Source organism: Mobula hypostoma, chromosome 5, assembly GCF_963921235.1.
Source record: "Mobula hypostoma chromosome 5, sMobHyp1.1, whole genome shotgun sequence".
NCBI lineage: Eukaryota > Metazoa > Chordata > Chondrichthyes > Myliobatiformes > Myliobatidae > Mobula > Mobula hypostoma.
In genome coordinates this window covers 189,824,620-189,847,385 of record NC_086101.1, presented here as the reverse complement: position 1 = coordinate 189,847,385, position 22,766 = coordinate 189,824,620, and the positions used below count along the sequence as shown (strand labels likewise).

Genomic DNA, 22,766 nt, shown 5'->3' with positions numbered 1-22,766 from the left:
TAGTTGAAATTCTCGAAATTATTGCTAACATTACATTTGCCTTCCTCATCACTGACTCAACCTGCAAATTAACCTTCAGTTTCCTGCATGAGAACTCCACTTGCACCTCCTTTTTTTTTTATTTTCTCTCCATTTAGAAAATAGTCTACACTATTATTTCTTCGATCAAAGTGTATGATTGTTAACTTCCTGACACTGTATTTCATCTGCCGCTTTTTTGCCCATTCTCCTAACCTGTCTCAAGTCATTATGTAGCTTCTCTGCTTCCTCAACACTACCTGTCCTTACACCTATCTTCGTATCGTCCACAAACATGGCCACAAAGCCATCAATTCTGTCGTCCAGATCACTGACATATAACATAAAACGAATCGGTCCCAACACAGACCCCTGTGGAACACCACTGGTCTTCAGCAGCCAAACAGAAAAGGCTCCCTTTATTCCCACACTTTGCCTCCTGCCAATCAGCCACTACTTTATCCATGCTCGAATCTTTCTGGCATGGCCTGTAATACCATGAGCTTATAGCTCATTAAGCAGCTTCGTGTGGTACCTTGTCAAAGGCCTTCTGAAAATCCAGTCTCCATAATTTTAAAAAAAACTGCAGTTATGCTTAGCTACAGTGGTGCTAGTTGTGAACCCTGTTGAATTGTCTCTATTTCTGCAAAAATATGATTTGAAATGTCAGATCTTCACGTGTCCTAAATCTAGATAATGAGAACTCAATTTATTAAATAACACAAAAAACATTGTACCTGTTTATGAACTAGTATAAGTTTTTTGTGTTATTTAATTGGTTCTCTTTATTTTACTTCAGGACACTTGAAGATCTGATCACATTTTAGGTCATATTTATGCGGAGAACATTCTACAGGGTTCACTAAGTTTCTGGCGCCACTGTAATTTGAATGTTTCTGATGGACACAGCAAGTCTGGTGCAGTGATGTGTTGTAGGAATAATGAAGGGAGTAATATATGCCAATGGATGCAATTGTAATGTGGCTGCATGAGCAGAGACCTGGATTTGTGAGTTCAAATTATGGCTCAATGATTTGTGTCAGAAGATGCGAGAGGTATGGAATTCACTGCCTCGGGTGCCAATAGAAGCATTTTTTAGGAACAGCTTTGAAACCGTACAGACCACATCTGGAGTATTGCATGCAGTTCTGGTCGTCCCACTGTGGGAAGGATGTTGAGGCTTTGGAGGGAGTGCAGAAGAGGTTTACCAGGATGCCTCCTGGTTTAGAGGGTGTGTGTGCTATCACAAAAGGCTGGATAAACTTGGGTTGGTTTCTCTGGAGTGCCAGAGGCTAAGGGCAGATCTGATGAAGGTTCATAGATTGAGAGGTCCCGAAAGAGCAGGCTGGAAGTATGTTTCCCGGGGTGGAAATGTCTAATACCAGAGGGCATGCATCGAAGGTGGGGTGGGGATTGGGGGTAGGTTCAAAGGAGATGTGAGGGATAAGTCTTTTACTCAGAGTGGTGGATGCCTGGAGTGTGTTGCCTGGTGTGGGGAGGCAAGTACATTGGAGGCTTTGGATAGGCACATGGATGTGAGGAAGATGGAGAGATCTGTACGTGTTGTGGGTAGAAGGAATTAGTGCTTGGGTGTTTTTGATTTGCTTTTTAGCTGGTTCGGCAGAACAGTGTGGTCTGTTTCTGTGTTGTACTGTTCCATGGATTCCATGAAATAAGTGCTTGAAGTGACAAATCTATGCAGAGCTATCAGGAAAGGTGCCAAAAAATAAGGCTAACTGGAACATTCTTGCATAAACTGTGCAGGTGTGTAGATGTGTTGAATGGCATATTGTTCTAATTGAACTGCAGAATCAGATGTTGAACTCTGATCCGCCACCAGGTGGAGCAATTTCACAGGTTCTCACTCGCGGGTGCACTCTGTGGTCCACATGCTCATGCTTCAGCACAAGTAATACCACATTGCATTCTCCACTTGATTCTCGTCCAGATTCTTCCCATGACCTTCTGTTTTTTTTCCCCTACGTCTAGTTCTTGGCTGTGTAACCTATGATTCAAGTAAATTACCATCTTTGGTAGCTGGTTCCACACGCTTGCTACTCTTGCAGTGAAGCCATTTCTTCTGAAATCCTCGGTATTTTCCAAATCATTATAAAGGGTCAGCCCAAAATGTCAGCTGTTTGTTCCTCTCCATGAATGCTACCTGTCCCGAGTTCTCCAGCATTTTGTGTACTGTGCAGGAAATACTCAGTACTTCGGGCAGTGTCTATGGAGAAAGAAACCAAGATGTTTCAGATTATCTTTCACCTTGAGCTGTTGAGTATTACCAACAGTTCCTGTGTTCTTTTTAGACAGGCTTTTCTCTTGCTCTTTCCCAGGAAAGTACTTTGTCAGCGCTTTCCAACATCTTTTGCATTTTCAGAAGTAATTGATTAGTTCAGTTCTTGGCTTTCTCTCCAAGCTGAATCTTTTCTGAGCATCTGTGTTCTGTGAACCCGTCGTGTTTCTCTCATGTTCCTCTGTGTGGTAACAAGAAATGTTCAAGGAGCCCATATGATTAGGCCAAGGTTTCAATGTGTGTGTCTACCTCAAAAATCATCTTAAAAAGAAAGATTGACTTAATGGTTACGTGGTGGCAAGGTAGTCCAGCAGGCTGGTGTAATGCTTTACGGTGGCAGCGATTGAGCTACAATTCCCACCACTGTTTGTAAGGAGAAACTTGTGGGCATGCTATGTTGGTGCCAGAAGCATGGAGGCATTTGCGGGCTGCCCCCAGCACATTCTTAGACTGTGTCGGCCATTGAGGTAAACAACACATTTCACTGGAAGGTTCAATGTTTTGATGTATATGTGATAAATAAGGCTAATTACAGGTTTAAGGTAAGGGTGGGAGGGAGATTAAGAATGCATGGGGCAACTTTTACGCCAATAGGCTGGTCAACATGTGAATCAGAATCGGGTTTATTTACTGACTTGTGGCATGAAATTGGTTGCTTTGGCACAGCAGGACAGTGCAAAGACGTTACTGTAAATTACAAAAATAGTCCAAAAAGGAGGAAGAACAAGGTGATGTTCAGGGTGGAAGAAGCTGTTTCCAAATCGTTGAGTATGTGTCTTCAGGCTTCTGTACCTCTTCCCTGATGGTAGTAATGAGGAGAGGGCACGTCCTGGATGGTGAGAGTCCTTATTGACAGGTGCTGCCTTCTTGGGGAAGTCCTTGAATGTGGAGAGGGTTGTGCCCATGATGGCGCTGGCTGAATCTACCATTGTCCTGTTCATTGGAGCCTTCATACCAGGATGTGATAGTCAGTCAAATTGCTCTCTGCTGTATATCTGCAAAAATCTTTGGTGACATGTCAAATCTCCTCAAACTTCCTAAATAAGTATAGCAACTAGCATGATTGCATCAATGTGCTGGGCCCAGGACAAATCCTCCAATATATTGACACCCTGGAACTTAAAGCTGGTCGCCCTTTCCACCGCTGACCTGGAAAGACTGCCAGAGGAAGTGGTTAATGCAGGTATGGATTTTGGATCAGTTCAAGAACCTGGTGGCAGTGGGAAGGAAGCTTCTGTTGAACCTTGAGATCTTGTACCTCATGCTTGCTGGCAGCATGAAATGGCAGGGTCCTGATCTTCTAAATACCTTGCCAATGCCATTAGCTGTGCCACTGTGTTGGCATGTTTAAACAGAGAAGGAAAGGGAAAGAACAATTGGTACAAATTTCAACAGGATAAAATTATTCCCTGCTCTAAAGGTTGCAGCTGACTTTAGTTTGACAGCTTCCTATTTTCTCTAGTGATACTTTCAAAGTTAGTTCGGTGATATTTGCTGCCCTCCCATCCAGGAGCTGTAAAATTTCAGGTGGCCAGAGTACTCTCTGTGACCACCAACTTCACAGCTCTAGGACTTGGCTGATACTGGGTTTATCATCCTTTAGTTTCAACCATGGTGGGCTATGGTCCAGGTGTGGGTCAATGGAAGTAGGCAGAATAATGGTTCAGCACAGGCTAGATGGGCTGAAGGGCCTTTTTCTGTGCTGTGGTACTCAATGACTGTGTAGAACAGATTGAACAAAGATTGAAGCTTTGGGATCCAGCAGATGTCTCACCACAGAAACTGTCTCCAATCATCTAAGCAGAAGATCTGTTCTTTCTCAGTGCAGACATTCCTGGGTTTCACAAGCTTTCCAAGAACTTGTCGGTAACCCAAAATTCCCGTAAGTTAGAAATGAGATCACAGAGTTTGCACTGATTGGCCAGTTAGCTACAGGATGGTAAAGATCTGAGTTACTTTTTGTCTTGAGTCTTGGAGATCATTAATTAGTACAAATCTATTTGACAGATTCAAAATATGCCACACAATGGCAGATGCCAGACTGGAGAATTTCAATTTGTACTTATTTTCACCATTTTCTCATTCTTGCTAGACCTTTGGTTCCCTAGTATTTCTGGTGGGCTCTCTGAAGACACACAAAATAGTTGTTTAATTCCTCTGCAATAGCTCTTCATAAAAAATTCTCCCATCACTATTTATTTTTCCTTTGTTCAGTGATACAGCACTGGTCCTTCTGGCCCGATGAGCCCGCGCCGCCCATTACACCCACGCGACCAATTAACCTCCTGTAACCATGATTTTTGAGAATGTGTAAGGAAACTGGAGCACCTGGAGGAAACCACGTGGTCACTGGGGGAACGTGCAAACTCCATACAGGCAGAGGTGGGAATTGAGCCCAGGCCGCTGGTGCAGTAATAGGGTTATGCTGAGCACCACACTACTGTGTCGTCCCTCCCTAATCTTTTCCTTTTTGCATACCATTAGGGAAACACCTGCAGTCCATATTTCATTGCTAATCTGCCCTCAGATTCCACTTTGATCAGTTTTAGTTAAATCCTCGCTGATTTGATTTGAAGCAAACAGCACATTTCACTGTATGTTTCAATGTGCATGTGACAAATAAAGCTAATCTTTAATCTTTTTCAGTCGTCCTTTGCTGAATTCTAAAGCACCCCTAATCCTTCGCTTACTGCCATTTCTGTTGAATTTGTATGCTTGTAGCATGGATTTAACAAGATCTTTAATTCCCCTCTTAATCACAGGCGGGCTACTTGTCCTATTAGCTTTCTTGTATCTCAGAGAAGTTTTTTTTCCACCCTGGAAAAACTATGCATTATTTCTTTAAATATGTGTCATTCCTCTAACTCTCATAGCAAGGAGGGTTGGTGAGGGTGGTCTGTAATGGATTTCTTAGTGACAATAAACAATCTTAAATCTTGTCAAAAGCTTTAAGCCCATGAGTTTAAAAGTTCAAAGCACATGTGTCACCATATACTGCTCTGAAATCATTTACTTGTGGACATACAAAGAAACACTCTAGAATCAATGAAAAACCACACACAAGATAATGTGCAAAAGGCAACAAACTGTACCAATACAAAAAAAAGTAATAATAATATGTAAGCAATAAATGTCAAGAACATGATCTGAAGAGCCCTTGACAGTGAGTCTTGAGATTGTGGGAACTGTTCAGTGTTGGGGTGAGTGAAGTTATCCCGTCTGGTTTAAAGGAGCACGAAATGATTGTTACACCAGATCCGATGCAGCATTTCAAAGAAAACAATAACCATAAAGAACACAACTTTTTAAAAAACACTTTAAGTAACATGATTGAAGTCTCCTGCATTAATGAGGACAAGTCAATAAAATTACAGCCCCCAAGATCCAAGAGGGGGAGATGTATGGGATCCAAAACTGACTCGGAGGCAAGAAGCAGGTATTGATGGCTGCTCCTGTGATTGGAGGGCTCCCTGCCAGGCTTTCAGTACCTGAGGAGGCTCCCTGCCAGGGGGAATGCCAGGGTTTCAGTACCTGGGGAGGCTCCCTGCCAGGGGGAATGCCAGGGTTTCAGTACCTGGGGAGGCTCCCTGCCAGGGGGAATGCCAGGGTTTCAGTACCTGGGGAGGCTCCTGCCAGGGGGAATGCCAGGGTTTCAGTACCTGGGGAGGCTCCTGCCAGGGGGAATGCCAGGGTTTCAGTACCTGGGGAGGCTCCCTGCCAGGGTTTCAGTACCTGGGTCCATGATTTTTTGAAAATATACAGGTTGAAATATGAAATGCTTGGACGTGTTTTGGACACTGGAATATTTAAAGAGTTAGCTTGGGATTGCCATCATTTCAGACTGAATGGATTTGCTACCGCTGAACAGTGTTTGTCTTTCACTTGTTCATCATACATATGTTCTTAACAGTAACAATTATTACATACCATTTAATGTAATGAAAATATGTGTGCATGGTAACAAAAACAGCAGAACAGCATCAGAATTCCTGAATCAGCTGTTGGACAACAACAAACAATGGCAGGGTTTCAGTCTCCACCAACAATGCCGTGTTTTGATTAAAAGGTTACAGCTCTCTGTATTTGTATTTTACTTTTTTAGGTTTTGCATAAGGTATAAAGACAATTAGTGTTGTAGACTTGTTCTGGTGTTAGATCTACATCAGCGACGATCTTGGTGAACACATCAATGAATTTCTCTGCTGTATTGTTATTAGTAGACGTTTTAAGAATTTAATGTCATGCCTTTTCTTAAATTTCTGCAACCAGCCTGCTGAATATTCACAATTACCTTCAATTTTCAGTTCATCGTGATAGACCTTTGCTTGATTTGTCATCAGCATATTGTTAAGCAGCACATCTTCATTCCTGATGCTGATGAATCCTCACTTTTAATGCATTTTTCACTTTATGTACAGTTTTTTTTCTATTTTTAAATTAACTTCTGGTCATTACATATGTGAAGTCACTTTTTCCAGAACAGTCTGTGGTGCGCAGAGATCTGTGCATCGCCTGGGAACCTTCTCAGCGCCTTGTGGAATTTTCCATTTGTGACGTAAAGTCAAGGCTCAAAAAAGTTTTGGATTTTGGAGTTTCAGATAAGGAGCACTCAACCTGTATATATTAATGACTTGGTAAAATGCAGGACACATAATTTGCAGAAGATATAAGAATTGTTTATGTAGTTAATAATTGAGGTGATCTGGCTGGTCAGGCAAAAAGGTGGCAACAGTTCAGAGAAGTGCGGGACAATGCTTTTGTGCTGATCTGGCAAGGCAAGAGAATGTTAGATCTCTAAAAATACAGAGCAGAGGGAACTTGTACTCAGCTTAAAAGTACCAAGAGAAAACAAGCAAATAAGTTGGTCATAAAGACATACTGATAAATTGGTTTATAGTTGTCACGTGTACCAAGATAGCGAAAAACTTGTCTTGCTCAGTGATCGTACACATCAGATCATTACACCGTGTGTCGAGGTAGAACGAGGGAAAACAATAACAGAAAGTGCTTTTCAAGTGGAAAAACAAGGTGCAAGGTCATAATGAGGCAAGTTGTGAGGTCAGGAGTCCATCTTATTGTAGTACAGTTCATTAGTGTTCCAACAGCAGGATGAAAGATGTCCTTGAGCCTGGTGGTACGTGCCTTCTACACGAGGGGAGGAGGAGAAGAGAGGATGTCCGGGGTGGGTCGGGTCTTTGTTTACGCTGGCTGCTATCCCAAGGCAGCAGGAAGTGTAGACAGAGTACATGGAGGGAAGGCTCATTCCTGTGATACGCTGAGCTGTGTCCACAACTCTCTGTCAGTTTCTTGTGGTCATGGGCAGAGCAGTTGCCGTACCAAGCCATCGTGCATCCGGATAGAATACCCTGGAGCATCAACAAAAGTTGGAGAGGGGCTACGGAAACTTGCCAAACTTCTTTAACTTCTTGAGAAATTTGAAACACTGGTGCGCGCTACTGAATGCTTGCCTTGTAGTGGCTGAGGCACAGAATACAAGAGCAGGAAGGTTATGATGGAACTGTAAACAACATTAGTTCGACCACAGCTTGAATACGGTGTACAATTCTGGTCGCCACAGGAAAAGATCTGATTGCACTAGAGTGGGTGTAGTGGCAGTTTACAATCTTGTTGGGTCTGGGAATTTACAACCATATATAGAGATTGGAGAAGCTAGAGTTATTTTCTTTGAAACAGCAGAGGCTAAAATAAACTGTAATTGGTTTTATTTAAGACTCAGTAAAAAGTTATTAATATTTATTAATCGGAATCTGGTTTAACAGCACCGGTATATGCTGTGAAATTTGTTGACTTTGCAGCAACAGTATATTGCAATACACATTAATGGAGGGAAAAAACTGAATTACTGTGTGTGTAATAAATAATTAGCGCAAAAATAGAAATTTAAAAACTAGAGTGGTAAAGTTCAATATCCATTCAGAAATCAGAGGCAGAGGGGAAGAAGCTGTTCCTGAATCATTGAGAGTGTGCCTTCTGGCTCCTGTACCTCCTCCCTGATGAAGGCAATGAGAGCAGGGCATGTCCTGGGTGGTGGGGGTCCTTTGTGATGGATGCCACCTTTTTGAGGCATCATTCCTTGAAGATGTCTTGGATGCAATGGAGGCCAGTGCTCAGGCAGAGGGGAACGTGTACATGGGAATATTGTCATTATTTGTTAATTTATTTGTGGTAATATTACTTTGTGTTACATATGTGAGTTGTGTATATGTACCCAATAGTGCACCTTGGTCTGGAGAAGCATTGTCATGTGTATGGTTGAATGACAATAAACTGAACTTGAACTAGAACATATAATGAAAAGCATCGTTTGACCAACACACCTAGGGATATGCTGGGGGCAGACAGCATGTCCAGCACCAACATTTAATCCTGGGCAGCCCAACATCCACAGATATCCTCCAACATTGTGGTCCCTAAACTCTACTCTGACCCCTAACTCCTTTCTCTGTTCCCAGAACACCCCCTGCTAATTAAAACAACAACTAAATCTGTGCTGCGACCTCGCGAGAAACCACAGCTCTGTGCTATCTTGACTGGCAGGAGATAGTGAATAAGAAGGACCTATTTCCTGTACCAGGCAAGCACAAAGACTGGGAGCTCAGTTCTGTGGTAATTGACAAAGGTATTGGTAGAGAGAGAGGGGTAAAGATTTTTTTTAAACCCAGGGCATGAAAGTGGTTTGGAGCTCAACTCGCTGTCTGATAAAATGGTAGAGGCGTTAACATCAGTTTTAGCATAAAGGCACATTGTATTGTTTCAACACTTGTTTGAAGAGCTGTGATCTTCAGGGCTACAGAAGAAATGCTGAAAGCTGGGTTTGGCTGAATTTTATTTTCAAACTGTATGTGAATAATGAGTTACAGTAATGTAGCAGTTAGCATTATGCTTTACAGCACCAGCGAATGGCAGATCAGGGTTCAAATCCCATTGCTGCCTGTCAGAGATTTGCATGTTCTCCCTGTGACCGACCACATGTGTTTCCTCAGAGTATTCCAGTTTGCTCCCACGTTCCAAAAAGACAGGTTAAGCATAATAAGTTGTTGGCACACTGTGCTGGCACCAGAAGCATGGAAACATTTGCCGTCTACATTCATGACACAAATGATGCATTTCATTATTTGTTTCGTTTTGCATGTAATAAGTAAAGCTAATCTTTTTCTAGCTCCTTTATAAGCCTCTTTATGAAGTCCACTTTCTTTAGGTTTTCAGGTCATGTCTTTGATGGGCCAAATTTGGCTCCTGTGTCTCCTTGTGTTTGATTGTTAGTGTGGTCGTACATCAAAAGCACCATCTGGGTAACTGCTTGAAAACACACTCTATTCAAGTGTGCAAAATATTCCCTTTGCAAGGTTTCTTTCGAAGATGCTTCAAATAGATAAAATAATTGTCAAGTGTTGCTATTGGTGGATGATCTTCAGATTTTATCAGGTCCCTTCAAAACTAGCTGTAACCACAGGATGTAAAGTGGTGAAACACTGGCAATAATATCATCCTGTGTGTGTGCTGGTTTGGTTAGAGACTTGCCCAAAAACCAACAGAAATGACAATGTTGATGCAGTTCCCACAGAAAATGACGTCAATCTAGAAGTTGTTGCCCTGAGTCACTTCCTCTGTTTCAAACCTGCATTAGTTACTATTTCTAAGAAGGTCTGTAGCCCAAACTAGTCTAACCAATTAGATTTTTGAAAAGTGCTTTGATAAGCAAACACTGGAAGTAGCTTAATATTGGGTAATTTTGAAAACTTTCAGGAGGGGTAAGGGAACATAGAATTGGCATTAGTACATAGGGCCCCACGATAGCGTAGCAGTTAGTATTATGCTATTACAGCACGGTGCACCAACATCATCTATAAGGAGACTGGACGTCCTCGCCGTGGAGTGCATGGGTTTCCTCTCGGTGCTGCGATTTCCTCCCATAGTCCAAAGCTGTACCGGTTAGTAAGTTAATTCGTTATTGTAAGTTGTCCCACAATTAGACTAGGGTTAAATCGGGGGTTGCTGGGCAGTGCAGCTCAACAGGTCGGAAGAGCCTGTTCGCGCTGCATCTCAATAAATACATAGCAAGCATTATAGCACAGTACAGGCCCTTCGGTTCACAATGTTGTACCTGCTCTAAGATCAATCTAACCCTTTCCTCCCACATAGCCCTCCAATTTTTCTATCATCTATGTTCATAAGAGTCTCTTAAATGCCCTAATGTATCTGCCTCTACCACTACCCTGGCAGGGGGTTCCACACTCTTGCCTCGCTGTGAATTTTTGAAAAAACAATTCTGTACTTTCTTCCAATCACAAAGTTATGTCTCTGGGTATTAGTCATTTCTGCCTGGGGTGGGGGGGGGGCGCGGGGGAGTCTCTGCCTATCCACTTGATCTATGCCTCTTACCATCTTGTACAGCTCTATAACAATCACCTCTCATCCTCCTTTGCTCCAAAAAAATGCCCCTGGATATTAACTATTCCCACCCTGGGAAAATCCACTTGATCTATATCTCTCATCTTGTACAGCTCAGTAACATCATCTCATCCTCCTTTGCTCCAAAGAGAAACCCTGGCTTGCTCAATCTAACTTCATAAGACATGTTTTCATCTCCTGTGCACCCTCTGTAAAGCTTCTACATCCCTCTTATAATGAGGCAACCAGAACTGATCAAAACATTCCAAGTGTAGGCTAACCAGGGTTTTATAGAGCTGTCTTGTGAAGACCATCGCAACAGTTGTCCTCTGGTCAATGTTGAGAAAGAGACAGAGGATCTTTGATTATGCTGGGTATTTTTTCCTGAGGCAGCAAGAAGTATAGACAGTCTATGGAGGGGAAGCTGAGCTGTGTCGATCTTAGTCAAGTCATGATGTAACTGGATAAGATGCTTTCATAGAACCATAGAACACTACAGCACAGAAAACAGGCCATTCGACCCTTCTAGTGTGTGCCAAAACATTATTCCGCTAGTCCCATTGACCTGTATCCAGTCCATAACCCTCCAGACCTCTCCCATCCAGGTACCTATCCAATTTATTCTTTAAACTGAAGAGTGAGCCCAAATTTACGACATCAGATGGAACCTCGTTCCACACTCCCACCACCCTCTGAGTGAAGAAGTTCCCCCTAAACCTTTTCCCTTTCACCCTAAAGCCATGTCCTCTCATACTTATCTCTCCTCATCTAAGTGGAAAGAGCCTATTCACATTTACTCTGTCTATACCCCTCATAATTTTGTAAACCTCTATCATATCTCCCCTCATTCTTCTTTGCTCTAAGGAATAAAGTCCTAACCTGTTCAATCTTTCCTTGTAACTCAACTCCTGAAGACCCGGCAACATCCTAGTAAATCTTCTCTGCACTCTTTCAATCTTATTGATATCCTTCCTATAGTTAGGTGACCAGAACTGTACATAATACACCCTATCCTCGTTATATGCGGGGGATACGTTCCTCAAAGTTGACGCATAATATGAATAATTATTTAAATGGAGAAAATAGGGATGTGTTCCAGAGGGCTTCCTAAATATGTTTTATCTGTAATTTATTCACATTTTCATACAAATACGACACAAAAGCAGTACTACAAGACAACATTTGTATTATATTTAATCAATTTAAGGTAATATTCAATGTAATAAATCATAGAAAGTTAACATCCGAGGGTGTACTTTACTCACCAACAGTGGCAGGTGTGTTCACTCCGGGAGATGAGTGGTTGTTGTGGTGTCGGGCAGCTTTACATGGATAAGGCGGATGGTTATGGTCGTCAGGATCATATCAAGCACAGTAAGGGGTGAAGACTCACAGAACTCTTAGAACTGCCGGCAGCAGGAGATGATACCGCTTTGAAGAAAGTGGTGAGGGTTGTTTGCTTGGCAGCATTTTGTTTTTCAGCATAAATTTGCTTGTCGGGAAGCAGGGTTGACGGCAGGGAACGACTGAAATGCTGACTATGTTCTAAACTTGGGCCCATGTCCACCGCCATTTGTGCCAAGTGTTCCGACTTCCACCATTCCCTCACCGTTGGTAAACTCCCGGGATTTTCAAAATCGTCTGTTGCTTGCGGCATCTGAGAAATAGTTCGCGATAAAAAAAATACGTACGCCTTGAATGTGGATCACACCTTGGTCGAGTGGTTGAATCAGCGATGTTGTGTTAGGCGGCAGGAAACGCACTGTTATGTTAGGATGAATGCTGTCCAGATGTTTAGGATGGGCTGGCGCATCGTTAAGCAACAAAAGAACTTTAAATCAAGATTCTGTTCCTGGCAGTAGCGTCCCAGAGCTGTGTTACCTTCATCTGATGCCGTGCTGTTTATAATTTCCAATTTTTTTTCAACTGTGAAGTGGTTCTCTGCCGCTCAGCTGACGACCCAGGACATGACATCGGACGCTTAGGAGGCATAGTTAAATATTTCAAGCGCAAAATCACTGCACCGTAGGTAAAACCAACTAAAGTTTAAGAGCGCAAAGTTGCGCATCCACACCTTGCCAAAACCAATGCGAGAGTGGCGGGAGTGAGATTGTGAGGTGCGCACACCTGACTTGTATTGGCGGGAAAGTGGTGCTTCTCGTCCCAACAGTGAGACTGTGAGGAGTGCGCACGTGACTTGTATTGGCAGGAAAGCAGTGCTCCTCGCATAACTCTGAGTTTTGGACGCATATAACGAGACGTTGGTAGAAATAGGTTCCTTACATAACTGTGAATCCGCATTGTCTGAAGACGCATATAACGAGGATAGGGTGTACTCCAAATTTGGCCTCACCAATGCCTTATACAACCTCCCCATAACATCCCAACTCCTATACTCAATACATTGATTTATGAATGCCAGGATGGCAAAAGCTTTCTTTACAACCCTGTCTACCTGTGACGCCACTTTCGGGGAATTATGTATCTGACCTCCTAGATCTCTTTGTTCCTCCGCACTCCTCAGTGCCCTACCATTTACTGTGTATGTCCTACCTTGATTTGTCCTTCCAAAATGCAACACCTGTAAAGAATTGATGAAGGTCATCTAGGGCATGATGAATTGCTGTGGCCTTCTCACAAAGTCGTTGCACTGATGTGCATGTGGTTAAATCTGGATAAGCTAGGTGTCCCGCGGTAGTATAGCAGTTAACGTAAAGCTATCACAGCATTGGCGACCCGGTTCTATTCCTCCGCTGTCTGGTAAGAGCTTGTGCGTTCTCCCTGTGGTCGAGTGGGTTTTCTCTGAGTGTTCCAGTTTCCCCTGCATTCCAAAGGTAAGTACATGGGCTTAGTGAATTGTGGGCACGCTGTGTTGGTGCTGGAGGTGTGCTGACACTTGCCTGCTCGCTGCAGCACATCTCAGGATGTTGGTTGTTAACGCAATCACTTTATTATCTATTTGAATGTGTCGATGTGTATGTGACAAGTAAAGCTAATATAACCCTGCTGTTGCACCAGGGAAGGAGATCTGTCAGTCTCGCCCAGTTCTGACTTGGGTCTCTCAATTTCAGAAGAGACGTTAAGCCCATGTGATTTAAAGACATGATTCTGGTTGGCTGTCGCGGTTAAGTGACAGCTCTTTGTCAAGGCCGCTGACAGCAGCCCACCACCTGTGCTAGCCCTTCCATGTAGTCCCATCTTCGAAGATCCTTCTTCTCCCAAGACTAGAGGTCTTTGGAGCTTCTGTTGATGTTGGTGTAGCTTTGGGTTTTTATGGGATGGGGTTGCTAGACATATGCCCAACCCTTCTCCATTCACAGCTGGGCTTGGGACCGTTCATGGCAGAGTTGGCCTTCAGTTAACACTCTTTTAAAATGGTTGGCTGTCCTGACCATTTATCTCACTGCTGTGGAACTTGCTGCATACATCCGTCGTTCCATTTCCTACATTGCAAGAGTGAGGACACTTCAAGATTACTTCATCAGCTTTCTGAGCCATGCTGAGGTGTGAAACGCTTGTTTAGAGCTCTGCCCAAATACTGTGGCCTGGAGTTTCCCTTTTGGGCAATGAACTGCTTATTCGCCAAAATGAATTAATGTATGTCAAAGGGTCTGCTCTTGGAAAGGGGAAATGCAGGCCCTTGTCTTTAGTTGCATGGTGTCAGTGCCCCATGGTTCTTTGTGAATTTTTATTCCACAATTCAAAGTTCAAAGTGGGGCCCAATGTTGATTGGGGTACTGCTTCGTCGAGCACCTTTCCTCCATCCACCACAAAGGCTTAATTTTCCACTTGCCACCCATTTCAATTCGGCTTCTCACTGCCACACTGACGTGTCTGTCCACGGCCGTCTCTACTGCCATGATGAGACCACCCTCAGGTTAACAGAGACCAGTACAGCACAGGAACAGTCCCTTTGGCCCACAGTGTTGTGCTGAGCCAAGTAAATTAATAATCAAATGGCCAACTAAACTAATCTCTTCTGCCCACACAATGTCCATATGCTTCCATTTTCCTCGCATGCATTTGCCTACCTAAACATTTCTGAAAGGTCTCTGCCTCTACCACTGCCTCAGGCAGCACATTCCAGGCACTCACCACTGTGTTTTTTAAAAAAAAAACGACAGCTTGCCCCTCACATCTCCTTTGAAATCAACCCCTCTAATCTTAAATTAGATTTAAAGTTCTAACCCCTCTAGTGTTAGACATTTCAACCCTTGGGAAAAGATACTGTCTGTGTACTCTATCTATGCCTCTCATAATCTTTTACACCTTTATCAGAACTCTCCCCAGCCTCTGCAGCTCCAGAGAAAACAACCCTCATTATAGCATGTTCCTCTAACCCAGGCAGTATCCTGGTAAACCTTTTGTGCACCTCTCTAAAGCCTCAACATCCTTCCTATAATAGGGCAATCAGAACTGTATGCTATACTACAGATGCAGCCTAACTAGAGATTATAAAGCTGCAACATAACTTCCTGACATGTAACTCAATGCTGTGACTAATAAAAACAGGCTTGCCATATGCCTTCTTAACCTGTGCAGCCAACTTTGGGGAGCTATGAACTTGAACTCCAAGACTCCTCTGCTCATCAACACTGTTAAAGGTCTTGCCCTTAACAGTGTACTGTCCCTTTACATTTAACCGTGACACTTCACAGCTGACTGGGTTAAACTCCATCTGCCATCTCTCCCCCAACATCTGCAACTGATCTATATCCTGCGGTGTTCTTTGCCAGTCTTCTATGCTATCTACAACAGCACCAAATCTTTGTATCAAAATTCAAAGTAAATTTATTATTAAAATACATGTATGTCACCAGGTACAACCCTGAGATTCATTTTCTTGCGGGCTTACTCTATAAATCCAATAGCCATAATAGAATCAATGAAAAGACCACGCCAACAGAGCGGATAACCAGTGTGTGTAAAAAAAAACAAACAAACAAACAAGCAACAAACTGTAAATACAAAAAGAGAAAAAAAAAAGCAATAAATAAACTGCCCATCTCTGTAACTGATCTAATTTAACAACGCGAATGCAATGGGTTCTCACAGTAAATAGAAAGAAACACAATAGAATCAACGAAAAACTGCACTCAAGATGTCAAACAGCCAACAAATTGCAAATGCAAAAGAATAATCGTAATAAAGTAAAATATTGAGAAACACACATAAAATGTTGGTGGAACTCTGCAGACCAAGCAGCATCTAGGAAAAGAGTACAGTTGACGTTGACCTGCCCTGCTGTGTTCCTCCAGCATTTTGTGTGTGTTTCTCAATATTTTACTTTATTACGATTATTCTTTTGCATTTGCAATTTGTTGGCTGTTTGACACCTGCAGATTTTCTCTTGTTTGTGATTAAAATATTGAGAACGTGAAATGAAGGGTCCCTGAAAGTGAGTCCAGTTTAGTGATGGTGCGAGTGAAGTTATCCCCTCTGGTTCAAAAGCCTGATGGTTGAGGGGTAATAACTGTTCCTCAACCTGGTGGTGAGGCTCCTGTAGCTCCTTCCTGAAGGCAGCAGCCAAGTTTGTCATAGCTGAATCTGTACACCTGGGTTCATAACAAAGCTAGAATTGAAAGCTCACCACAGCTGCTGGGGAACTGAAATTCAGATAATGAAATAGGACCGTGGCTGGCCAACATCTTGAGGGAGGGTCAGAGGGCAAATTGGGTCAGTTAATGGTGCTTGGCAGTACTGTTTTAAAAGCCTGATAGAAGAATGATGGTATCCACAGGTCTGCTTGCCTGATGGATGTTGGATCATGCTCTGCCTTGCCAGCTAACCTCAACTAGGTGATCAGGAGCCTCTGTATTGTGACAGCACCGCCCGTGCTAGTATTTCCTCCAGTAAGTGTTGTGGGGAGTGTTCTGATGAAGTGACACAGCCTGAAACGTTGGCTGTTTATTCAGTGCCTGACCTGCTGAGTTCCTCCAGCATTTCAAAATTCAAATTTAATTTGTTTTCAAAGTCCATATTTAACCCTAAGATTAGTTTACTTGCAGGCATACATACTAAATCCAAGGAACATAATAGAATCAACGAAAGACCACACCCAACAGACTGACAAACAACCAATGTGCAAAAGGCAACAAACTGCAAATACAAAAGATGGGAAAAAACTAATAGTAATAAATAAGCAATAAATAATAAGGGGTAATACCTGTTCCTGAACCTGGTGGTATGGGTCCCTGTATCTCCTGCCCAATGGCAGCACTGAGAAGAGAGCATGGCCTAGGTCAGAGGTTCCCAACATTATTTTATGCCATGGACCAACACCTTTAAGCAGGGGGTCCATGGACCCCAGTTTGGGAACTCCTGGCCTGGGTGGTGGTGGTCCTTGATGATGTGTTTACTCATTTAGTGTGTGTTACTCTGGGTTTCCAGTATCTGTAGAATCAGTTGTGTTTATGGCAAGGTTCTCTGGCTGTGCTGAACTGCTTGAGACCTTGCTTGACCTTGGGCTGGCCTGCCTGTGCATGTCATGCAGTTCATTAGTTGAATGCAGGGCACAGCCTTTCACAAGTAGCACTGAAGTCAACACAGCTCATTTCACAATGACACATATGAGCACGTAACAGTGGTCAGGGCAGTTCTTTTTGGTAATCTGTTGGTGCAAAGTCCTCTGTGTTTTATTTTCATCTTTGCAGAGCAAAGCTAAAGTAATCCAGTTAGAATTAAATCAGGCTCTTATCTTGTACACCCCTATCAAGTCACCTCTCATCCTCCTTTGCCCCAAAGAGAAAAGCACTAGGCTCAGTCAACCTAGCCTCACAAGAGGTGCTCTCCAATCCAGGCAGCATCTTGGTAAATCTCCTCTGCACCCCTTCTAATGCTTTACAATGGTTCAGAGGGTACAAGGTTGACATTTAATCAGTGTCTGCACTCAGGTGAGTTTACTGACTGTGTGCCACGTGTCTTTATATCAGCTAATCCACAGAGTAACTAATAGCATTTCATAATTGAATGAATGTTACAGTGTACAAAGTATTGGGAAGCATAGCAACACACAACAAATACTGGATGAACTCAACAAATTAGGCAGTATCTATGGAGACAAATAAACAGTTGACATTTCAGGCCGAGACTCTTCATCAGGACTGGGAAGGAAGGGGGGAGAACCCAGAATAAGATTAGGGGAAGGGAAGGAGTACAAGCTGCAAGGTAGTAGGTGGAAGAGATAAAGGGCTGAAGAAGGAATCTGACAGGAGGGGACTGGACGACGGGAGAAAGAGAAGGAGGAGGGGTACAAGAGGGAGGTGGTGGGCAACAGAGAAGGAGAGGTAAGGGGGGGGAGCCAGAATGGGCAATGGAAAAGGTGGGGAGGGGGGAGAAATTACCAGAGGCTGGAGAAATTGATGTTCATGCCATCAGGTTGGAGGCTACCCAGACAGAATATTGGAATGCATAGACTCGTGTTTGAGATGGTGAAAACACAGCACAGCTTTCCTCCCGTCCTCCTCAAACAGAGAATCTTAATGTGCCAGCCACAATCATGAAACATACAGAGAGTCTGAGTCATGCCCCGTGTTCTGTTGAGTCTACCCAATTTTATCCATTGCTAAATGAGCAATCTTCTCTAGGTTCCCTTGCCCGTTTGTCCCTCCTCACTAATCTCCTTCCTGGCACTTATCCCTGCAAGTGGCAGATGTGTTACACCTGCCCATTCACCTTCCTCAATATCTGGTGCTCCCAGTGTGGCCTCCCCTGCATTAGAGAGACCCAACATAGACTGGGGGTCTGCTTTGGCGAGCACTTCTGCTCCATCCTGTAAAAGTGGAATTTCCTGTTGACCAGCCATTTTAATTCCTATCCCCATTCCCATTTTGATATGTTGGTCTATGGCTGCCTCTTGTGCCACCATGAGGCCACCCTCGGGTTGCAGGAGCAACATAAAACAGTACGGTACAGGAACAGGCCCTTCCGTCCACAATATCTGTTCTAAACTTGATGCCTAATTAAACTAAATCTCTTCTGCCTGTACGTTACCTGTCTCTCCGTCCCCTGCCTGTCCATGCGTCTGTCTAACAGCATTTTAAACACTGCCACTGTATCTGATTCCACCACTACCCTGACAGCCCTTTTCGGGCATCTACCACTTTTTGATGAGCCCCACATATCTCCTTTAAACTTTTAGCTTATTCACTATTTCACGCCATGGTTTTAGCTGCCTAGATGTTAAACTCTTAAATTCACCTTTCCGCACCTCCCAGCCTTTCTACTTCTCTCTCCTCAAATCTTACCCCATTTACCAAACTTCTGTTAATCTGCTTCAGTTTCACTGTGTGACTTGGTGTTAAAATGTTAACCTTCTCAGAGGTACTTTAGGATTGTAAAGATGTGAGAGAAATGAAATTAGTTCTCTATAATCCTAGTCTTTAATCCAGTGAAGACTTTCCAGGCACAGATCCATGGTCTCGCAAGACTAACAGATGCCTAGAAAGAAATCCAATTTACTGATTTGTGACCCCCTTCGTCATAGAAGTTTAAATTTCTTTGGGAATTGAAGAGTTTCCTGAAAGGGTCTTGACCTGAATAGTTGACTGATCATTTTCTCTTTAGACATGCTGCCTCCAGTGCTTTGAGTGGATCACCTTCACCCACAGATATATTGTCACTTCATTGTAAAGGTTAGGTTTGGCTTCAAAGATGAGCTTTATTTGTCACATGTACATTGAAACTTGCAGTGAAATGTGTTGTTTTGCATCCAGGGATTGTGCTGGGGGCAGCCTGTAAGTGCCGGCATATTTCCAGCACCAGCATAGCATGCTCACAGCTTACCAACCCATACATCTTAGGAATATGGGAGGAAGCCAGAGCACCCGGAGGAAATCCATGCGGAATTTCCTTACAGATAGTGGCAAGAATTGAACCCTGATCACTGATTGCTGGTGCTATGATTGTGATTCTGTAGATGGTTTGGAAGGCTGCCTTGCTGCTCTCCGGGATGTTCAAACCATGGCCACTCTCAGCAAGCTGGCACTTCAAGCCCAGACTGGACAATCCTGCCTGAACTTGCAGTTCTGATTCACTGGGTTGTCATGTTTTGAGAGCCTACAAGTTTGACAAATGTTCATCTTATTGCAGATTGATTCAAACACAAGATGAGGGCAACAAACAAGAACAAATTTCTTTATAGTATAGTTATTGTAGCAATATGCAAAATGCTGGGGATAGGGGTCATCTGTTCAGCTGGTGGAGATGCAAGAAATCGCAGGCGCTGGAACCTGGTGCAAAAAATCAAACTTTGTAAGATCTAAAGCAAATTGGTGTATTATAACGCAAGAAATTCTGCTGATGCTGGAAATTCAGAGCAAAACAGACAAGTTGCTGGAGGAACTCAGCAGGTCAGGCAGCATCTATGGAAATGAATAGGCCCAAAACATGGGCTGTTTATTCTTTTCCATAGATGCTGCCTGACCTGAATTCGACCAGCAATTTCAGAGGCTCAACTTAATATCAGAGAATGTATACGGTATACAACCTGAAATCCTTACTCTTCACAAACATCCACAAAACAGAGAATAAACCCCAAAGAATGAATAACAGAAAAACTTTCCCCCCACTTGCTCTAGCAAAAGCATCAACCCCACCCCCATCACCACCGCCATCACCCACCATGCAAGCAATAGTAAGCCCCCAGAGACCATGATCTGGAGTCCATCAAAAACTACTGTCCATGTGTGTGTTGCTTTGGTGTATTATTGTCACATGTACAGTGGGAAAACTTTGTTTTGCATGCCATCCACACAGTTCATTTCATTGCATCAGTACATTGAGATAGTACAAGGAAAAAAATATACCAGAATGCAGAACATGTGTCACAGTTACAGAGAAAGTACCATGACAAAAAGGTTAGGACCATAACAGGCAGATTTTGAGGTCGATAATCCACTTTATCATACAAGAGGCACTTCCAGTACCCTTAGCGGCAGAATAAAAGCTGTTCTTGAGCCTGGTAGGATGTGCTTTCAGGCTTTTGTATCTTCTGCACAGTGGGAGATGGGGGGAGAGGAATGAATGTCTGAGGGGGTGGGTCTTTGATTTGGCTGGCTGCTTTATTCTGGGCTCTCGATACTGGAAGAGGCATGCCTGAGATGTAAGATTAACAGACAACATGCAACTTTGACACCACAGAACAGAAATTTGAACAGGTACTTGGTCGAAGGAGATGTTGGGGAGGAAGTTCCAGATATTTAGGTTTAGGAGATTGAAGTAACTGGCATCAGGATTGGGCAGAGTAAGTTGAGCTGCAGAAGCCAGAATTAAATGAGTGCAGTGTCCTCTGGAGATTGCGGTGGCTCGGAGGAAGGCACGGTAATGTAGTGGTTAACATAACACTATAACAGCACAAGCAACGCATCTTCAATCCTGCCATTGCGTGTAAGGAGTTTATGCCAACAGGTGGCATCAGCACCAGACTTCGAGGCAAGTGGCCCTGGGTTCGAATCTGGCCAGCTCCTGCCACACTTTCCATTCCTGCTGGTTTGAGTGTTGAGCTAGTAGTTCGGCCTCGTGAAAAAAAAACACAGACAAGATGCTAAAGAAACGACAAAGTTGCTGCCCAGTGTGCCACAAGGCGTGGAGAGGAATAACAACAACACACTGTAAGGAATTTGTACCTTCTCCCCATGGGTTTCATCCGGGTGCTCTAAATTACAAATGGGGAGGATTGGGCTTGCTCATTTCTAAATACATGGGAACCGTAATGGCTGATGGAGACTAGCAGTTTTAGGTCACAAGAACTGTGGAGAAGGCAAGTTCACAAGATTCATCAAACCTGATGCAGGGTTTCGACCCAGAACATAGAAGATTTTCCTCCCACAGAACTTGCTTGACCCACAGACTTCCTCCAGCAGATTGTGTGTTGCTCCAGATTCCAGCATCTGCAGTCTCCTGTGTCTGCAAGATTTATTGTTGACTGTTGAAGATTAATTGGTGACCCATTTTTGTTTTACATGAATCTGAAGAACATGAGGGTCAGCTGAAATTGCAAAAAATTGTGTTTTATTTATCAATGTAAGTGGTTCAAAGAGCTTAACTCACAGATTTTAATTTGCCTTTATATTTATTAAATGTTAATCAGCACGTCTTGTGGTTTCAGTCTACAGGTGATACAGGCACTTCTCTTTCTACCTGTGGTGTTTAAGGGATCAGGCAGCAACCATGGTAAAGCACTTCTTTGACTTATCTACTCTCAAGAGTTCCTGGGACCAAGTTGCCTCAGCGTTTTGGCAACGCTATCCAAACCCTTATAGGTAGGTCTTGGACTTCTTTGCTTTTACATTAACACTGTTTTGGAGTAGCCATTTGCTTGTGGGGTTAGTGCATTTAGTAAGCAATTTTTTGCTCCAAAAATATATTAATATCTTGCATTTCTGGAGGCATACTATACTCCCGCCGCTGTGTGTAAGGAGTTTGTATGTTCTCCCCGTGACACATGGATTTCCTCCGGGAGCTCCAGTTTTCTCCCACATTCCAAGGATGTACCAGTTGGTAGTTAATTGGTCATTATAAATTCTCTCATGATTAGGCTTGGGTAAAATCATGGGTTGCTGGGCGGTGTAGCTTGAAGGGCCAGAAGGGTCCATTTCACGCTGTATCTAAATAAATAAAACCATAAGGCTTGGGAGCAGATTTAAGCCACTCAGCCCATCAAATTTTCACCATTCTATCATTGCTGATTTATTATCATTTGTTCTCCTGCCTTCCTCCCGTAACATTTGACACCCTTACTAATTAAGTACCTATCACCCTCTGCTTTAAGTATACCCAATAACTTGGCCTCCACAGGCATTTATGATCATGAATTACGCAGATTCACCAGATAACTGAGTCACTCGGTTTTATAAAAGAAACAGACCCTTCGACTCACAAAGTTCGTGCCAATGGTCAAGCACCTACGTGCACTAATTCTACGCAAATCTCGTTTTATTCTCCCCTCATTTTCATCATCTCCGACACACTCTGGTGATTTACAATGTTCAGTTAATACAGCAGCTCACACATCTTTGGGTTGTCAGAAGAAACCAATCTG

The 22,766-nt window shown here is 43.2% G+C and overlaps 1 protein-coding gene across 6 annotated transcripts in view; it reads left to right on the top strand.

The window, feature by feature from the left end:
• Positions 1–22,766, top strand: part of LOC134347238 (PRELI domain-containing protein 1, mitochondrial-like) — a 68,221-nt gene that overhangs the window by 15,467 nt on the left and 29,988 nt on the right. For 3 of the 6 annotated variants that reach the window (XM_063049579.1, XM_063049576.1, XM_063049581.1), the window contains exon 2: positions 21,834–21,987. In XM_063049579.1, the coding sequence (XP_062905649.1) occupies positions 21,896–21,987 (92 nt within the window). In that variant the 5' untranslated portion in view covers positions 21,834–21,895. Of the gene's footprint in view, positions 1–21,699; positions 21,749–21,833; positions 21,988–22,766 lie in introns of all 6 variants that reach the window. The other 3 variants (XM_063049578.1, XM_063049577.1, XM_063049580.1) reach the window with 2 other exon arrangements.